Raw genomic sequence first — 19,781 nt, 5'->3', positions numbered from 1 at the left:
GACAATTGCAATCTAAAACCCGGTTTATGCCACATTTTAGTTTTCATAATTAGTATTGTTGAGAATCGCATAGACGAGCGAATTATAAGTTGCCAAAGTGCGCAACTGTCCATTTAATTGCTTTCATGCAATTTTATATTCACATGGTAATAAATATGTAATATTTTGTGAGTTTAAAGAGATATAAATGGTGGAAATGATGGAATGGATAGTATAACAGCCTAAAATGCCTGTATTACTTTCCCTTTTTATTGTTTATTTCAAAGCGTAAAGGGAGGATTATCACTGTAAAGGCTTTGTAGGTATATGGACAATATGAACCTAATGGTTCGGGGGTATCCTGATCTTTTTACTGCTGTATATAGATGCCTACCCTGGCGGTTTTTGTGAGGGTATAGTCTCTAGAGACTTTGCATCTAGCTGGCTGATTCTGTGTTTTTATACCCTGAACCCATTGAAAGTGGGAAATCAGAGTATAATGGTTTTGTGAAAAGTATGTAACAGGCAGAAGGAATCGTCACTTAATATATAAATACAAATACAAATAGAAAATATCACAGATATACAAATATATATATGCAATGATTGCATGCGATTTTTACCCTATCGATATTCATTGGGGGTTTTTCTTCTTTTTTCTTTTGCAATCTCTTAAAATATAAATATATTGACAATATAACTTTGATAAATTTGATAATTTCATTAAAAATTATCATTGTAAGATGTGATAAAAATAAATTGGTTTATCTATACTACATTTTCTTAGGTCCTAGACATACAACCAGTCTGAAATGTATTAAGTTATTGCTTAAGAGATCCAACGACCAGAAGCACAATTACTAAATCTCGCGTCTAGCCATCTTTCGCCGCTAGGTGGCTCCCTATATACGTACACTTGAAAGCCGTATGAGCTGCTGCACTAGTTTTTCTGGTTAAAAGTCGCGTTTAAAGATCGCAGCACAAATCAACCCCAACAATGTTGTCTGCGTGTGTGTGCGTCTGTGTCTATGTCTGAGAGGGCTTTTGCAATCCTATTAAAGTATCAGACAATCTAATCACCGGCAGCTCAAAAACCGCGCAACTCGCACACGCGCTAAACGTTGTCAGAGCACCACAGAGACAGGAATGGCAGGAGTTGAGGCAGCGGTGAGAGTTGGAGGAGGAACGGCTGTTTGTTGCGTTGACAGCGCAGCATTTACAGAATACAGATACACAATCAGATAATTACAGCAACAACAACAGCGCATTACAAGCGAAATGTCCACTAAAACGACTGCCACTTGAACAAAACCAAAGCCGAAGGCTGAAGGACGCAGCAACTAGAGGAGTCACTGCTTGGAGTTAAGGCAGGAGCTGGAGGAGGAGCTGAAGCAGTGGAAACAGCAAAGCTTCAGTCGTTGGGCCAGCCATGCCTTTCATTTTGATGGCCCACTAGGAGAATGCTTTCCTGGCATCCCCATTGTCTCCATTTCAATTCTGGGGCCATGGACTGGTTGTGTACGTGTGTGTGTGTGTGGTCGGCTGTGTGTTGTCTGACTGTTGGCTGATTGTTGTGAGTCCTGCGTCAGTTTAATTTGAATACACTTAAGTGTACTGCGGTCTGCCAGGGCCGTCACAAGAATTTCCAATTGAAAATCACTTCAAGTTTAATTTGATTGCTGCTGTGCGAACCGAAGTCCTAGCCGCTAGAGAGAGAGAGAGAGTGAGAGTGAGCCGTCAGCAGCTCGTAAGCAGCAACCTGAGTTCCTAGTTCAACTTTAATCACATTTGTCCCTGTCATTAATATTAATGAAAACTCGTTAGCATTGCATAAATCCAACTTGAAACGGAATCTGTAAAATGCCTTGCAACTTCCGATGCTTTCCATCTAAGCCTTAGCCCTCAAACTACATTCAGAAGGGTTGGTGGATTCAGCGCCAGATGCCTTTAAGTTATAGAATTGAAATCTCAAATATACTTTAAAACTCTTGCATGTCATCTTATCAAATTGATCGATCATCCGAAAAGTATTCAACATTTGTATACTCATTCACGAAGTTGCTTTTGGTATATTGATTTTGTACACTGTCCGCCCTGCTCTTTATCCCTTTATCCGTATGAAAGCTTGAGCATTAAAATTTAAAACAAATACCCCCAATTATAAACTGCCAAGAAATTAAGGCAATATGAAGCTATAAATGTATTTCCTAGTATCAGAAACCATGGTAGTTAAAATGAGAAAGAGTAGAAATTTGATATATATATATATATAAATATATCTCTCCTATACTATGCGGTATCTATAAATAATCAGTATATAACACTTTTAGAGCTAGAATCTAAAATTTACCAACATAATTTCTGTCGAATTTCATAAAAATAATGTATATACCAATTGGGGGCGTGGAAAATTCAATTAAAAAGTTCCGAAAGCGTTCGGGCCGTGAATGAGTATGCTGCAATCGGCAATACCCGACTACAACAACTAACTTGTTTTCAGTATAAGATTGTATTATTTATATAATTAGCCTTTGTTGTATGAAATTTTTAAAACAATATAAACAGAAATAAACAGAAATTTTGATTAGAGACATGGAGGACAAATAGGTTAGGTGAAGAAAGAGTTATATGGTGTAGCTATCACAGTAAAATTCAGAAATACATTTTATCGATTCTAAGTCCTCCTTAACTTGGTTCAGGGGTATCCTGATCTTTTTACTGCAGTATATATGTAGATGCCTAGCCTGGCTGTTTTGCGAGGGTCTAGACAGTCTAGAGTCTTTGCATCAAGTTGGCTGATTCTTTTTTTTTTTTTTTGTTTTTTTTTTGTTTATTTATTAAGCAAGTTAAGGTATAGTTAAAAATTAATTATACATTTTATTTTGTTAATTTTCAAGTAAATATTCAAATATTTATAAATATAAATTATAAATACAAGAAATAAAAAAATAAAACCAGTTTAATATAATCAGAAATTATCATCACATCTGGCTTTCTTCTAAAATTATTTTCTATTTTGACTACAAGAAAGTAAAAATAAGAAACCGCAAAGAAAATGGATTCAAAAGAAAAAATTGAATGGTATGCGGCATGCAAATGCAAATAAAGATGAAACTAAGAAAATCCACAGTACTGAAACTAAAATGCCCTTTAAGCTAAGCTTATGTGACAAATGGTGTATAAAGTGGGTGCGAAAAGAAGAATTGGGAACAATTCAAGATAGTTGCGAATTGTAAATAAATTAAAATAGAATTTGGGTTTTGCTGTAAGCCAAATGCAATGGAACTGTAGCAGTTCTATGCTTCCATTAAAAATGTGTGCCATACTATCTCGTTGTGCATATGTAGCGAATGTAGCAACTGGATGAATAGGGTATACGGCAGCAAGAGCGGCAACAAATTGGATTTACATTATTTACAGCATATTACACACTGGCGCAGCAGACGATTTATATTGCGCATCGATAGAGGTGGAATATGTGTATGTACGGCTAAGTACATGTTGGCGAGTCTGGAGCCAAAATTGGCTCGCTTGCAACGCGGCGTATACGCAACACAACAAACGAAGTAGGCGACTCATGCAAGGCACAGGACTCGACAAGAGGTAAGCAAACGGATCGGACCCTTGGGGGCAGGGAAATTAATTAAATTAAGTCAACGAAAAGTGAAACGGCATAAGCGAAAACGCAATACGAGACACACACACACCCACACGGGGTGGCATGCGGCATGCGTCATGCGGCAGGCAGACAGCAACGCGTTTCGTAGCCTGGCTAGGGCAGCCGGGAAGTTTTGCCCGCAGGCCTGATGTCAGGACGCGAAGTCTTTGACATTCGTCGTTTGCTGGCTCCCTCATCACTTTGATGCCATATAGAAGGCGGGCCCCCCTTGCCCCCTTTACCACTTTGGCTTCATTCTGAGAGTGTGTAGCGATAAGCTCGCTTCGTTATAATCCTAATTAAATATTTAGGTTTACTCTATGGCTGTATTTACTTTTTGCTTCGCTCCTCTTCCTTGCTATCTATATGTGTATTTTTTCTTCTCTTCCTTTTCGCCAACTCACTTTCCTTTCCTTTGCTGCGGATACTCGTGCTATTGCTGTTGCTGCTGCTGTTGCTGATGCCGGGTTCCAGATAAGCGCTGGGGTCACTTAGCAAGGGTTAATTGCATTAAAGTTATGACAATTGCCAACAAATTTGATGCTCGTGACTCGTGGCTGAAAGAAGTAGACAAAATCAAGCCAAGCCAAGCCAACCCAGTGTATATTGTACACCAGAGAAACTAATTAGCTAAAGTTGAGCGCTTTATTCACTTCATATTGAGATGGAGGAAACGTGAAGCACGAGAGAAAAAAGTTCTAAGCAAATTTGTCAATTTTTTTATAGACTGAATTTATTAGCAATTGCATTTCAGAGTAGAATTGTTTTAAAAAGAGTAAAAGAGTATTTAACATGCAGAAAGAGACGTGGCGGCCCTCGAAGTTATATATAATATATGTTCTAGATCAGGACAAACAACTGGGTCCTTCTATCCTCCAGTCTTTCAACCTTCCATCCGTCCGTCGCCTCGTTCGTCTATCCATCGTGCTGCCCTTCCTTCCGTCCGTCTGCCCACCCGCCTGGCTATTCATCTACCCGTTTGTCTTTCTAGCTGTCCGTCCATGCGTCTATCCGTCAAGCTGTCTTCTAAATCTTCCGTTCACTCATCCGCTTAGCCATCCGCACATCTATCCGTCAATCTTCTGTGCATCTATCCAATCTTCTGTCAGTCCGTATGCAAAGATAACAACCAATCTATATTAAACTCAGATCAAGTTTATTGTTTACATTTATTCGTTAGCCTATCCTTATTATTGATAAATATCGATCACTTAATACTATTTTTAAGCGGGTTTACGGCCAGTTTTCCATAGCATTAACAAAAGACAGCATATGAGAATCAATGAAATATCAGGTCCACGAAGAGTGCAAGGTATCTCCAAGTCAGGAAGGGTCGACTGCTGCACTCTGAATTGTTTAGCTAAACATAACTAAATTAAATACACTGACTAAGTCTTTATGAAGTTAGCTTAACTTTTGAATTTAATGGCCAAGTCAAGCAGGTTTCCATATTATTTGAATGTTTTAATTTCTTTCGATTTAAGCTAGAACTTGCCGAGTAGAAACACCTCAGTCCGACTAGTAGCCTCTAATAAACCAATTTAATCTTGACACTCAGACCAAACGTCTGGGCATCCCAGGCCAAGCGTGGCCTGGGCTGCATGCTGTCTGGCTGTTGCTGCACCAGGAACTGGCCTGAGCCACTATCTGGCAGCTTTGCTTTGTTGGATGTCTGCCGCTCTTGAAGCAGCGCGCAATTTGTATTAATCAACAAAGTCAAAAAGGGGCACGTAGTGGAGCGCAGTGCACAAAAATTAAATAAACTTTGTGTTGGGCCAACAATTTACCCAGCTACGAGCAGCAGCACCACCGCAGCCACTCCTTCAAATGTCTGCGGCTACATTTGAGGAGGGAGATCAGACAAAACGCTGACAGGCAGCTAAAAATCTGGGTACGGGAGCTGCCAGTACGCAGGACGCAGGACGAATGCAGGACGTGACTGGCCGAGGGCAGCAGCTACTTCCAGTTCGAAATGCAATGACTTCCCCAGCAGCCAGTGCCACCACATGGCCTGTCTGATATCCTTTAACTGTTTAATATTGCAGCGAAATGAGAAAAAATTATGCTCCAGTCCTTTGCAGGGCAGAGCAATGCAAACAAATTAAGCCAAATTGCATGAGTTGGCAAACAATTAGCGTGCGCCCACACTCAAGCTCATTATCCGAATAACACTATTCGCACACCCCCACATATACATATAACCGTCCCATACATAGCAATTACGTGTACATAGTCAGACGGCCAATAAATGAAAAAATTCCTCAAATGTCCATAAATTTTCTCAGCTGCTCTGCTATATGGCTCTGGCCGCAATCTGATAAAGAAAACAAGAATCTGTGTTCCTTTTGCCTAGGTATCTGAACAATTTCAGCACATTGTATTACACTGCTTAAAAATAGGGTATATGTGCTGCAGGAAGTCTTTCGACTTTGTATGTGGTGTATATGTATAGAGATATAAGGCATTATAATTAAAATGTATTACGATTAAGTGAGTTTTAAAATAATTGTCATAAAATGCATATTTTGAAATATAGTCTAGTTAATTGAATTTATTACTGATTGATTACTTTAACTATTAATTGATCTATAGTGTAATTGAATGATCGAATAATTGACTATGTAGACTGACTGACCGACTGCTTAACTGATTGCCATACGTGCATGATTAAAAGGTAAGCTGATTGACTGATTGACTGCCTAAATGATAAACCCCTGGAGTGATTGACTCATTGGCTAATTGATTTTATGGGCTGATTGATGTTCTTCACGCTTTTAATTCATTGTCCTTATAAGCGAAATAGCTGACTGACTAGCAGTCGCTATTGGAGTTTTGGGCTGAGTAACATATTATAGAGCTATTGACCAATTAAAGCGCATACTATTGACTGCATAAGTTAATGATTGACCGATTGCGCTACACACTGAATGATTGATTGTCTGCTGGAATTCTTGACTGATTTCCTTATAATATCCAAATAATTGATATATAGATGGAATGATTCAATGATTAATCCAGTTACTGGTTAATCGATTCATCAATTGGCTTTATTGGCTTATTAATTGAGCAATTAACTCATTGTCGAATGGGTGATTGATAGGGTTTTTGTGTTCAATCAAATCCTGATTGGCCTATTGTCCCTTGGGGCGACTGATAGACTTACTGAATGTCTTAATAGTTGATCTTAGAACTCATTGAATGACTGATTGCTTGACTGCTTGATTGATTAAATAACTGATTTTTTTGATGGATTGACTGTCTCTTAGAGTCACTGATTGACTGCAGATGTGTTGACTCCTAAATGCTGTCAAGTTTTTTTTGGATAGAGTATCCATTCGTTGGTGAGTTCTTCGATGTTGAATATTTGCTTTTATTGCTGTTTTGTATTGCCTTTCATTGTGTGTTATCAATAAAGCAAATTGAATTTGGTGCGGTACAAAAAGTGTCACTCAGGTCGATCAAGATGAATGCCAACTGGATATCATGAATTCCAGAGTTGGATTTAGTGCGAGGGGGCGAGAGGAAAGCGAGCAACAATGGTCCATTGTCTGTTATTTCATGATGCCGGACACTTGAAATTGGCAAATAAAATTAATGTATGGGATTGTCTGTTTGCTAAATGCATTGATAAATGAAAAGGTTAAGTCGCAGGTCAAGCAAACAGTGTACCCCAGCTATGGTTAATGTGTTTTGTTTTCTGCTCTCTGTTCTCTTTTTGATTGACAGATAACCCCGTATCAATTCTATTCAATATAACAAATGTATTTTTTCGCAAATGAGAGTTTATTTAACCTGTCTCTTTCTCTATGTCTTTTTCATATATGAGGAAAGTGGTGGAAACTGTAGAAAATAGGTATTTAATAATTATATTATATATATAACATATTTGTATTTGCTTAGTAACTAAAGATGGTTTACACATTTTTGGTTATTTATATTACCATATCAAATTATCATATAAAACTGCTTTGAACTCTGAAAATTAATTGCTTTGAATTGATTTTAAGATTTTTCATTTACAAATATATAAAAATCATTAGCTCAGCTCAGCTCAGTTCACTTCTCAACTCTAACTGCAGGGTATCACGCAGTCTGGCCCTCCGAACAAGAACACTTGCACTTTGTTAAACAGCTACTAAATGTAGACATCCGACAGCCATCTGTGATTGTTGCTGTCAGCTTTCGTTGCTTATTATTTATCATCCGTTTTAACTCCTGATTCCCATGCCTCCTGCCACGGCTCATGCCCTCTCCTGCCATGCCCCGCCCTGCCCTCTTGCCCGCTGCAATGAATCAACGGAGCTGCTGCTGCGCGTGTGTGTTGTCTGCCTACAATAGGTACAGCATGATTTATTATATGCCTGTTACTATTGGTGGGCGTGGCACCGCCCTCGGGCAACAGCAGACTAATGGCCGCAAAAAACATGCAATCGATTGTTAACAACTCATAAAACAAATCAGTGAAAAATGTGCTTTGCCCCCAATAAATGCGGGGCTCGCTACAAATATCCTGCATACGAGTGGATTTACAAGTTAATTGGAAAACATTTGAAAAGCCAGCATTGGAGAGTTCGCAGAGTTGTGGGAATACAGAGCAGTAGCACTTCAATGCTAAATGAAAGTGAAATTGATTTAAATTAGAAGCTAAAGTATGATTACACTAAATTATAACCGTTTCAATTCATAGTTTCACGGTAAATATGGTAATAGATAAATATTCATATATTTGTATGTAACTTTCATTGTATACCTTCGGTAAAAATTATGGTAGTCGTGCTGTAGAATAAAAAAAAAATGATATACTCAATGTTGCTCATATATTTATATCAATTTCATTATAGTTTAAAATATAATATTCATGCTCAAACCAAATTAAAGTCAAGATGCTGACAAACTAAATGCAAAAGAAAACGCAATTAAATTAACTTTTATGTGGGGAGCTGCCGTATTTCAATGTGTTTCTTAACGACCAATGAGTCGACATATCGATAGCTTACAAGGCTACATAACATATATTAAGATTGGAAATAGTTTAGCTCACAGCAATCGGTATTTTGAAAACAATTCCAAATTAATTTTAAGTATATTATCTTCTTAACTCATATGACCATATTCTGTTCCTCTCCATAGGTTTGTATATACATGTATATACAAATAGATGTGTATACCTTTAGAATTCCATTAAATTCAGTTGCCTGACCATAAAAAATAAAAAAATAATGCTGCAGCAGCAGCTTTGGGCATTTAACGATTTGCGACCAATTAAAGCCGCATAATTTCTGGCCGCCTTTGCGCCTGGTTGGGCCGTAGACGTGTCTGCATTTTTTGTGTCCTCTGGCCCAGCCCCAGACCGTCAGCCACTCAGTCGCCCCCGCCACCAGCCGCGCAGGCTGTCCCCGGCATTGTTGGTGTTGGCTAGAAATTGCAATGTCATTGTTGCGAGTCAGCGGGCGGCGACTGGACACAAAAACCATGTGGCTAGTAATTCATTACCCCGACCGCGACACACACCCACACACACCAACACACTCTAGCACACACACTCTCACACATATTTATACGACAACTCACATAGCCGCCGACGCCATTTAATGTGCAAACAAAAGGCGCTGGCACCACAAAATACTACAAAAACGAATAAAAGAGGAAATAAAACACAAAGAATAAAAGCCAAAAACAGAAAGAAGAGCTTGTCAAATGTTATGAAGTATTTGTAAACTGCAGACAATGGCAAAAAAAATGCAATGGAGAACACAGAGAGAAGTGGAGGAGAGAGAGAGAAAAGGAGAGAACAGAAATTGCCCCGCTCTACGCCATGCTAAAAGTTAAAATAACGAGCGATAATTAATGGAATGACAACATAAAGCAGGCAACAATTTCAACAGTTTCCATTGCTGAGGCGTTAGGAACTGCAGCCGAGCCGACCGATTTCTACTTCTGCTCCCACTCCCACTTCCCCTCCTCCACTCGCTGCTCCTTCCCCTGCTCGCTCTGTGGCAGCTGTGAATCGTTATCGAGGCGGGCGCGCGAAATAAAAATTGAAGCGGAAACAGCCGCATTGCCATGTGAACGAACGGCATTGAATGTGAATGTGAATGTGAATGTGAATGTGAATGTGAATGAGCGAGTGTGGAGTGTGGTGGGTGGACTGTGAAGTGTAGAGTGTGAATGGTGCTTCGAGCAACCGGAAATGCATTGTTTCACGCGCGATTTCATTCTAGTATTTATTATGAGCAGAAGTGTCCGCAGAGCCTCCATCTCGCATACGATTTGAAGGCACGGCCGGACAGTAAGGCATTTAATTAATGCAAAAGTAATCAAAAATAATTAAGTAGAAGTGAATTCCAAGTGTCTGCGGACTATGTGAACAATGTAATCATCTGAGAATAGAATAGCTGGGAATTGCATTTGAGTTCTATTAGATATCTATATAAATAAAAGATCATTGACATTATTCTCTTTAATCTAAATTATTCCTATATTGTCTACTAATTTTTTATATAACAAAAATTTATATTTATAAATTGCTTAACTAAGCTAACTAGTTATATTAGTTCCTAATTAACATAGTTATGATTCCTTCTCACTCATTACACTTTCTTTCAATTCAATTTCATTTCTTTTTCACAAAATAAATTTGAATCTTTATAGAATTTCAGTAATTTAATATTACATTTTAAAGGTAGAATCAAAAGATTTTTTATTTAATTTAATTAAATTTTGATGTATATTACATAATGCTCCACCTAGTAATTTCAAAAATCAGTCAAGTTGAAACGGAATTATAAATGTACAATTTGTAGAGTTTCTGGATGAGGGGACGAGTTACTAGATGAGGGGACTCAGATGCGAATCCATTTTTATTTAATTGTTAAAGTGTGTGGCTTTGCATATGTATGTTTGGTTGGAGCCGCTGCTTAGGGAATCTCAAAGTTGGGCACTCTCTAGTTATGAGAGCTGCTTACTTGCCTTGAATATAGTTTTTCAAGAGTGGCAGTTGGCACAATAAACTCGTCTATGCACACATTTCATAGAAATTGCGGTCATACGTTGCATCTATCCTTCCCATGCCAATTCAACGCTCGTAGTTCTCAATGGTTTATAAATCGACTCGATAGCTTAATAAGCACTGAATAATTAAGTTAGGAATTTTATTTAAGGGACAAGACCCTGATTATATTAGCCTTGCTGTATTGTCATGATGTCATTCTGCTAAGCTAGAGCTCGCTTGAGAGGAACCTGTCAGCCCGGGATCTCTGAATGTTATGACATCCGTGGATGTTATTAGAAGTTAGACGAAAAGTCATCACAGTCGATCGATAAATTTTTTAATAAAATAGTGCAACTAAAAGCAATAAACAATAATATAATGCAAAAAATCTCTGGGAAGAAACTGAGACAAAATGAGGCCAAATGTCTCTGTAAGTGTGCGTGTAAGTGTATGAGATACCAGATAAATGGCTGTATATAGTATTCTTCAACTCAAATTTTAAAGTTACATGCCTTAAGGCCGTATACTAAAACAGTACGGACTAATACCAAATAAACATATTTTAATTAATCAAATTAATATCATTTTTTATACTTTTAAGAGCTTTAAGAACTTCGATGTGTAGAACATCTTCGAATATTTTCAAGTTGCGATTCCTGCTCGCCGCAATTATGCAAATGTTTTTGATATAACCCGGCTTTAAGCGGCTTGTATTTTGCTGAGCTGCCTGGCTGCCATTGCATTTATTAGCTGAGCATCATTAGGCGAAAACAGCAGAAACTGCAGCAACTGCAACAACATCAACTGTGACAACAACAACAACAACAACGACGACGACAACATTTGCCAGCAATCTCGCTTGCGCAACTTTGCAGACACCTTTTCCTTGGCCGCACAACATTTTCAATTTGCCAGCAAGCAGGATGAGTGGAGCGGGGAGGGGCGGGGTGGGGGCGAGTCATGTGGCCTGGCACCAGGTGGTTACGGTCACAGCGGCACCATGTACGAGCAGTGCGCTGCAGGCGCAGCATCTAGGTGGAGTGCCGTGTCTTGGGGTGGTTGAGGTGGTTGGGTGGCTCGGGTGTTGAGTAGGCGTGGCTGGCGCACAAGCTACGCCGCGAGCTTTGAAACCAAAACAGGCTACGACCTGACGATGTTGACGATGTGGTTGCACTTATTCCCCATGTTTTGCCCAACTTGTTGCTGTTGTTGTTGTTGTTGTTGTCGCTGATGAGGAAATTGTTTTGAAAATTACAAAAAGCTGTAGAGCAGCCAGCTTAAACCAGCATACATACAAAGTGTCAATATACACATACATGCATACATACATATGCTATGTATATGTATATATTTATCGGGACAAAGTTGCCAAATGTTATGCGGGATATTCGAGCAGTTCGCAGTGCCATGTGTCCATAAATATTGCATGGTTCTATATTTAGAATATTTCCTGATGCAACATAGCTTAATGGAGATCAAAATTATGTGTGACCTCCATTCTATAAACTTCGACCTTATTTTGAAATTATTCGTAACTTTTCGATTACAAATATTCAATCGAACTTTAATTTTGTCTTTGCAAATTTTTCGAGATGGACAGTTTTTATTAGAGAACCAGCAGCCCAGGTATCTGCTTGTAGATCATTTCCAAATTAAAGCAACACAAGTGGGAATATTGTGGTCGTAGAATATTACAGTCAACTATCACGCCCCGATAGATTGACGTTTCTTCTTTATATGGAAATCTTTATATTCTTTATATGGAAATCTACTCACATTCTATACCCTTAATAATTCAGGAAACATTCTCAGTTTTTTTTTTATCTATATATACCGTTTCTATCTCCTTAAATATATAAAGCTAGCTCCCTCTAACTATCATTTATATAAACAAGACAGCCAGTTATGTCTTTATATATCAAATAGGGCTACTCAGGTTCAGTCCCTTTAAGTACATGCTTGTAACTGAAAATAGTATACGAATTTTTATACCCTGCACCCAGCATTGAAAATAAGAAATCAGGATATAATGGTTTTGTGAAAAGTATGTAATGGGCAGAAGGAATCATCGCAGATCCCATAAAGTATATATATTCTTGATCAGCACGACGAGCTGAGTCGATATAATCCGTCTGTCCGTCGATCTCAGAAGTTATAAGACCTAGAGAGCTGAAATTTGGCATGCATACTCGTGTGTACCATACGCAGTATGAGCTTGCTTTATTTTGTCAATAAATCATCCGATAACTTTTTTTATCGAGAATAATCGAAAAATTGATTTTGTTTATTCAGCCTTATTGGAATACTATTAAATCTGGAGACTTCCGATTTACTGTGTATATACATATGAACAAAGCAAACATTTTGTAGTTTACAGATTTTCGATACCACGCCCTCTTCGCCACCAATTTAAAAAAAATGCATTTCAAGTACTAGAGACTTGTGCTTTGGAACGTACATACATTTGATTATGATTACGTTGTGAAAGTTTCATTAAGATTGTACGTCTAGAAATTATATTATTCAACAAATAAATTCGTATAATATTGCCCACATTGCAGCGCAGCCCAAGCGCAGTCGCTGCTTACTGTGCCGTCAGCAGAGCGCGTTGCTATAAGTGCGTCTGGATGCATGTGTATGTATGTGTGCATAGAAGAAGTGCAGAATGATTAGAATATCAACTTGGAGGGTTCAGGGTATCTCCCTGGAAGGAAGTTTCGCAAAATAGTTTTTATATGCAACAGCAAAACGCACAAATCTACAAAAATATACTGCATCACTTCGTGATAACAAGTGTTGATAAGCCCATTTAAAGACAGTGAAAGGGAAGCATTCTATAGTGTTTTACCACACTGGCCTAGAAAACTCTCGTTAATTTTAAAGATTTTTTATAAGTTATTTAAAAAATAATAAAATAGTAATAAGACAGTCATATATCACAAAAGTGCAGTAAAATCCTCATATCTTTAAGCCGATCTTGCATGCTGTCAGCAATTCGATTCAGATGAAAGAAGACTTGCTTCTTAGACCATTTTGAAGCGGCTAGATGTGCGCTGAACGTCCAGTGCCTTCCAGCTATATATGCCGTTTTTATGGATCGCACGCAAATAATCCAAGAAATCTTCGTAACTGAAGACTTTCGCAAGATCATCGGGCGTGGCTCTGTGATAGCCGCACAGATTATCGGAGATGAAAGGCCGTTGCATGGGCAGCTCGACCTTGAATAATTCGCGGAGCTGTTCAATGGCCCTGGAACCATCGTCGAATTCCATTAAGAGGTGGTTCGTGCTGTTGGATAAGCAGAGATTACTGAATGCTGAAGACACCCCATGCACTCTGTCCACTTACTAAACTTCATAGATGTAGTCTGGGAACTCTTCCAGCTCGGTGATGTACTTGACAGGTCCCTCAACTCGGCCCGCTTGCAGATCCATGATATATTCGAAAGGCAGCGTCATCAGGCTCACCAGCTTGATGAGGGTCATCGCATACTCAGCCCGTGCCTTCCAGTCGTGCGTGAGCCAGCGCATTGCCACGTAGAGCATCTCCATCTCGCTATTGACGGCCACATTCTCGGAGCTGATCAGGTAGTGAACGTGCTCGAAGGGCAGCTCAACAAACTCCACGCTGGCGACCAGCGTGAGGAAGAAGCGTTGTATGCGATGCAGCATGGTTTTGTCCAGGCCCACCACGGGCAGCAAATGGCGCAGCCGCAGCGACTCGTAGGACACGGCGAAGGCCTGATCCTCGCTAAACTCGTCGACCAGGTTCAGACTGAACCATACCTGCTTGATCAGCGAGTCCACCTCCAAGTACAGAGCTGCGGCCAGCACCTCCATAATGGAGCCGCGCTCCAGTTTCGCAACTGGCTGGTTCAGCCAGTGACAAGTGCGCACCAGGCCCTCCTCCGGCACCCGATCCTCGGGCAGCACCAATTCGCGCTGTCCCCCCTTCACATGATCCATGGCGAACTTCGAGTAGCACATGAAGCGCAGCCGATTCATACGGATCTGCCTGGAGCCGAGCTTCAGCACCAGATCATCGGGATCGCTCAGTTCCCAGTTCTTCAACACCATCGGCACCAGCGGGTACTTCTTCCCCAGGTGAAACTCCTGCTCGGGTACGTCCCAAGTTGGCAGCTGATTGCCGCCACGAAACTCATTCAACGACAATCTCGGCAGCGTCGGCTCCAGGGGCAAGTTTTCCACGCTTTTCAGCAGCTCAGACATTTTGCTTAGAAACTGAAAATTTTGGGAATATATATTTCGTTGAGGCAAGCTACTCAGAAAGTGTGTGACTGATTATAGATCAGATATAGCATGGACTACAAATTATCTAAGGTACAGCTGTAAGCAAACTTAAAAATTATGTTAATAGAAATTCTTAACTCTAAGTTAGTTTTAATTTTATATAAACTCAAGTAAAATGCAGCTCCGAAAGAGATGAGCTAAAGTTTGTTCCTCATTTTGTCTATTTTATTACATTATAATATACTATACTATATTATATTATATTATATTATATTATATTATATTATATTATATTATATTATATTATATTATATTATATTATATTATATTATATTATATTATATTATAGTATACTATTTTATATTTAGATTCTATACCTGTCAAGGAATCGGTACATATATATAAACTTCAAGTCTTATGTAGTTTGGGTACCGCATTATATCACATCGGACCCTTGGGTCCAACCCAGTTAAGTAAAGAGCTTATGTGTAGCTCCCTGAGGACTAAGCGCCTGAGCTATGCGCTAAGGCCCACCACACCAAAATCAATAGCCAAAGTCTAGACTTGTTCATAAGTAGAATACGTATATAGCATAAATAATTGGTGCGGCTATATGTCAACATTTCAAGGAGCTCTCGAGCTCCTTGTCGGTCTTCAGCATTTTGGCCAATTAGACGCACAATGGACCCCAAATTATGCAACATGGCGCGACAAATTCAATTTGCTATGCCCCAAACACGTTCCCAACAACAACAACGACAACAACCACAACAGGCGCAAAGTCAGCTACACCTACACACACACACACACACACACACCCGCACACACAAACACATTTCAACACAGACAAACGCAGCAGTCGAGCGACACGTCGAAAGTTGTTTCAAAAATCCCTGGAGAAATTAGTTTGATTTATGTTGAGTTTCCGGTGCAAATAAATTGCCAAGTTTACAGGACTCGGGACTCGGACTCGGACACGGAACGCAATGCGAACGCATAATTGATAATGCGAGCGCCGTAGCAAGCGGGTTCCAGTGGCATGGGAAGGTCGACAGAGGAAGGGGCCTGCGGGCGAGGCAGGTGTGTGGCAAACTCTGCATTCAATTGGCACCTTTGATCACTAATCCACTCCAAATAACTGTGAAAGTTACATTGAATCTGAATGTGGGCATTCTAAAAGTTTGTAAATGTATTCATTTTTGTATGTACATGCATATAAATAGCACTATAATCAAAATATTTTTGAATACATTTTTTGGGATGTTACAAGACGAAAAAGAAAACATTGGCTTTACTGTAATAATATGGAGTATTTGCTACGAAACTTTATCATATTGTTATCAATAATGCTTATTGTTATCAATAACGCTTAAAGCTTACTCTATTCGTATCTCTACCCCTACCTCTACCTCTACCTCTACCTCTACCTCTACCTCTACCTCTACCTCTACCACTACCATTTACCGTCATATATCGCACTAATTTTTGTTTTTATACCTATGTTTGACTACGTTTTGAATCGCTTTAAGGCTATTTAAAAAAACAATTCACATATATGCTTTGACCCAACTGTATCTGTCAAATGCGGTTAAATGTCGGCTAAAAATCAAAATCGCTTGACACACAGCAAATGGAAAACCTCGAAATCAATTAATTTTATTGGCTGGCCCTTTTACTTTTATTTTTATTTATTTCGTGTTCTCCTCTTTTCCGAAATGCCGTTGTGGTGGAAAACTATTCGGGCCAGTTACACATAGCATGTGTACCACACACTCTAAAAGCAACCACCTACCACATTCTTACTGCGCTTGCTACCTAAACCATTTTAAAAAAGCTTTCTCTGGGAAGGAGAAATCCTAAAATAGATTGTAAGTAAATACAATAATAATAGGATATATAAACTGATATATATACTGATATGTATATTCAAATTTATTAGTAAGTGTACATTAAGAAGAATGTTATGTTAATATCGCATATTTTCGAATCTGTTTCAATTTTTTAATATATAAATTTATATATTTTTAGCTACTCGAAATTCTACGCGAATTATTTTTTAGATTTGTTATCAAGGAAGACATCTGGCATAATCATCTGCCCATAGCCTAATGGTTCTCCAGCTGAACAATTAACAACTTCCGGTCGGTAAGGGCATATAAGCATTGACTTCCATTCAATGGCATCCTTCGTGTTGCTTTGGGGCTCTATCAGCTTGTTTTTTGTGTTTGTCATTGGCCAGCCTGGCTTGACATTGACAAAAGTGCAAAGGATTAAAAGTTCTGCAACGACACAGCCAAAAAAAAAAAAAAAACACAACACACTAATACACCTTGTCACACACACATACACACAGATAGACACAGACACAGAGCTGTGGGCAGTCAAGGACCGGCAGAGGCTGCGGCTAAGTGAGAAATTGAAGTCACGTAGCTGTGTGCAAATTTTTTGTACGTTTGACACTAACGATTTTTTTCTTTATTGGATTTGGATTCTTTTTTTTTTTGCATTTCGGATTTTTGTTCGTTTTTGTGTATCCTTATTTGGTTGTGTTGTTAAATTTAATTTTTGCTTAGCAACCAGCCGCAGACGCACTCTGATGCTAGGCTGATTAAATTTGCCAGCATTTACGTGATTTCAATTCGTAATTTATGCCAGCTTTCCGGGTACAGCACTCTCCCGTCCAATGCCATATGGCCGAGCCCGACGAACCCAACAGCGAGCAGAAAAACCCAAAAAGTTTTAATTAGTTTAGTGCTGCGACTTCAGTAGGCGTTGGCACCGTTGCCGTTGACAACCAAACTCCATGGAATATGAACTGTAGTTTATCTTTTATCAAGTCTATTTTAATCATGCTCATATTTATAGAGACACGCATAGTATACAAGCAGCGATAATCTGTTTTAAGCTGGCAAGCTCAGGCAATTGAGGTAATGGCCAGAAAGTGAGGTTATGGTGCCAATAAGTGATTCGAAAATACCCTGTACATAGTCAGAATTGATTGATAGTTTATTGAGTGACATTACATTGCAACCATATCTTATACAGTTACACATAAACATAGAATCACAGATGTATTTAAATTACTTCGTTCTTTTAATATTAATATTATTTATAAATTTATAGATTGACAATAATCGCAGAAAGCAACTCAATCAATACTTCCTACAGCTAAAAGTATTAGCTTGAAATTGATAAATATATACACTCAATTTTTTTTTTATTTGTTTAATTGCACATTTTACGTATCCGGTTGGCTCGCTTGGGGATCTTATCGCTGACCGTGCCAGTGGCTTGGCCAAGCTCTCGCCATTTCCTATCCAATTAAGCAGATGTCGTCGAAGCCTGTCAACGGCGTGCAAAGGTGAAAAGTTGCATTTGATATCAAATGTGCCAAACCATGGTGAAATCGCGTGACTGTCAAACAGTGAAAATTTCCAGCTGTGAGAGGCGTGCAAAACTTTTGTCTAAATACACTAGGAATTGGAAAACATTGTAGCCGAACACGTAGGCTTTAAGAAAAAGCTCTAAAGGAATTCCAATTTTTAAAATGCGACAATTTAAGCTCGATATATAAATATATAAATATTGGCCTATCTGAATTTATTGATTCTTTTAAATTTAATTATTTATTTTAATTGATATAATACATATGTCAAACTCAACTCCTAAAAACTTCATATAGCGAACTATATACATTAACGATTATATATATATATTATATGTTAACTATATTACATTAATGAAGCAAAGACTCATCGCTGTAAGCAAACTACCTCAAGTCGTTAGAGTATGTAAGGTTTGACTTTTCACGCTGGATTCTTTTTGGTTTTGTTGTCGTTTTGGCTCAGAGCCCAATTTAATAGTTTTTCGATTTGTTGAAAGCAAACGCCAAAGCATAGAAAATAAATTGTCACAAAATGCTGGCCAACTTGAGCGGCGGCAACCGCAAAGGCTGGCAAAAGTTTGCTTCAAGAGTCTTACAGCGAGCACTCTTACTCAACTCCTTGGCCTTATCTTTATCAGTTGAAGAAAAGCGCAGCAGCCGTTTCTGTTCGTTCTCGTTCTCCTTGTCGTTGTTGTTGCTGTTGTTGTAGCTGTTGTCGTCACATATCGAGTGCCGGAGCCGGGCAGAAAGTTCGACGACTTGGCGACTCGCTCCGGGCAACCACCACGAATACTTCCGACCGCACCAGCAGACCGCCTACAGACACTGTTCGATGCAAACTTGTAAATAACTAGGCAGTGGAGTGAATCGAAATATTTTCAATTGAATTCATTTGATTGCAAATGCCATTGCCATGGCTGCTCTGATAAGATAATTATCAACGCTAGCGCATGCAATGCAACCCAAGGCAGCAGCGACTGATCGATGCTCTGCAAACAGAAGCTAATTGCTATTACACTCTAGAATTATTCCCAATACAACTTGAATGTCTGTAAAATGTTTATATAAATGTTCATATATACACATAAATTACAAAAACTATAAAAGAGGTATAACCGATAATTATCAACAACAACAAATAAAACTACAACTAAAATTATATCCACTTATTAAGCCACTTGCAAGCCTTGCTTACTCGTAACATGGCACAAGGCACCCACTGACATTTTAAGATGGGCCTCATAAATGCGCATAAAGTGCCTTTTAACAGCACAGTTGGCTTGTCGGCGGCATCATCATTGCTCTGTAACTAGTTGTAAATATGCTCAACATGCACTCAATGAATGAAATGTGTGCACAGTGTTGAAAATAGTTGTGACACCCCTCAGCACTGACGGCCCTCAGAAAAAAGTACCACAAAGGGTTGCTCATCTCTGTTGTTGTTGCTTTTGGTCTTGCTGTTGCTGTTGCTGTTGTTGGTGTTGCCGTTGTGCACACGCCTGGCATGGCCTGAGCCTG

At 39.0% G+C, this 19,781-nt stretch overlaps 1 protein-coding gene and 1 long non-coding RNA gene across 2 annotated transcripts; one reads left to right on the top strand and one right to left on the bottom strand.

The window, feature by feature from the left end:
* Positions 1–3,410: 3,410 nt before the first annotated feature.
* On the top strand, positions 3,411–19,582 carry LOC149268848 (uncharacterized). Its single transcript, XR_016270177.1, has 3 exons — positions 3,411–3,582; positions 16,626–16,746; positions 16,907–19,582. It is a non-coding gene; the product is annotated as an uncharacterized LOC149268848 (long non-coding RNA).
* Positions 13,477–14,958, bottom strand: LOC108615102 (kelch-like protein 26). Its single transcript, XM_018009343.2, has 2 exons — positions 13,977–14,958; positions 13,477–13,916 (listed from the first exon to the last, which is right to left on the bottom strand). Exons 1-2 carry the CDS (start codon positions 14,855–14,857, stop codon positions 13,652–13,654), a joined length of 1,146 nt encoding a protein of 381 aa, XP_017864832.1. The 5' UTR covers positions 14,858–14,958; the 3' UTR covers positions 13,477–13,651.
* Positions 19,583–19,781: the final 199 nt, after the last annotated feature.

The sequence above is a fragment of the Drosophila arizonae genome, chromosome 5 (assembly GCF_054131065.1).
Source record: "Drosophila arizonae isolate 15081-1271.41 chromosome 5, UAZ_ARI_1.0, whole genome shotgun sequence".
Lineage (NCBI taxonomy): Eukaryota > Metazoa > Arthropoda > Insecta > Diptera > Drosophilidae > Drosophila > Drosophila arizonae.
The sequence above is the reverse complement of the archived record's forward strand: the minus strand, read 5'-3'. Positions and strand labels throughout refer to the sequence as shown.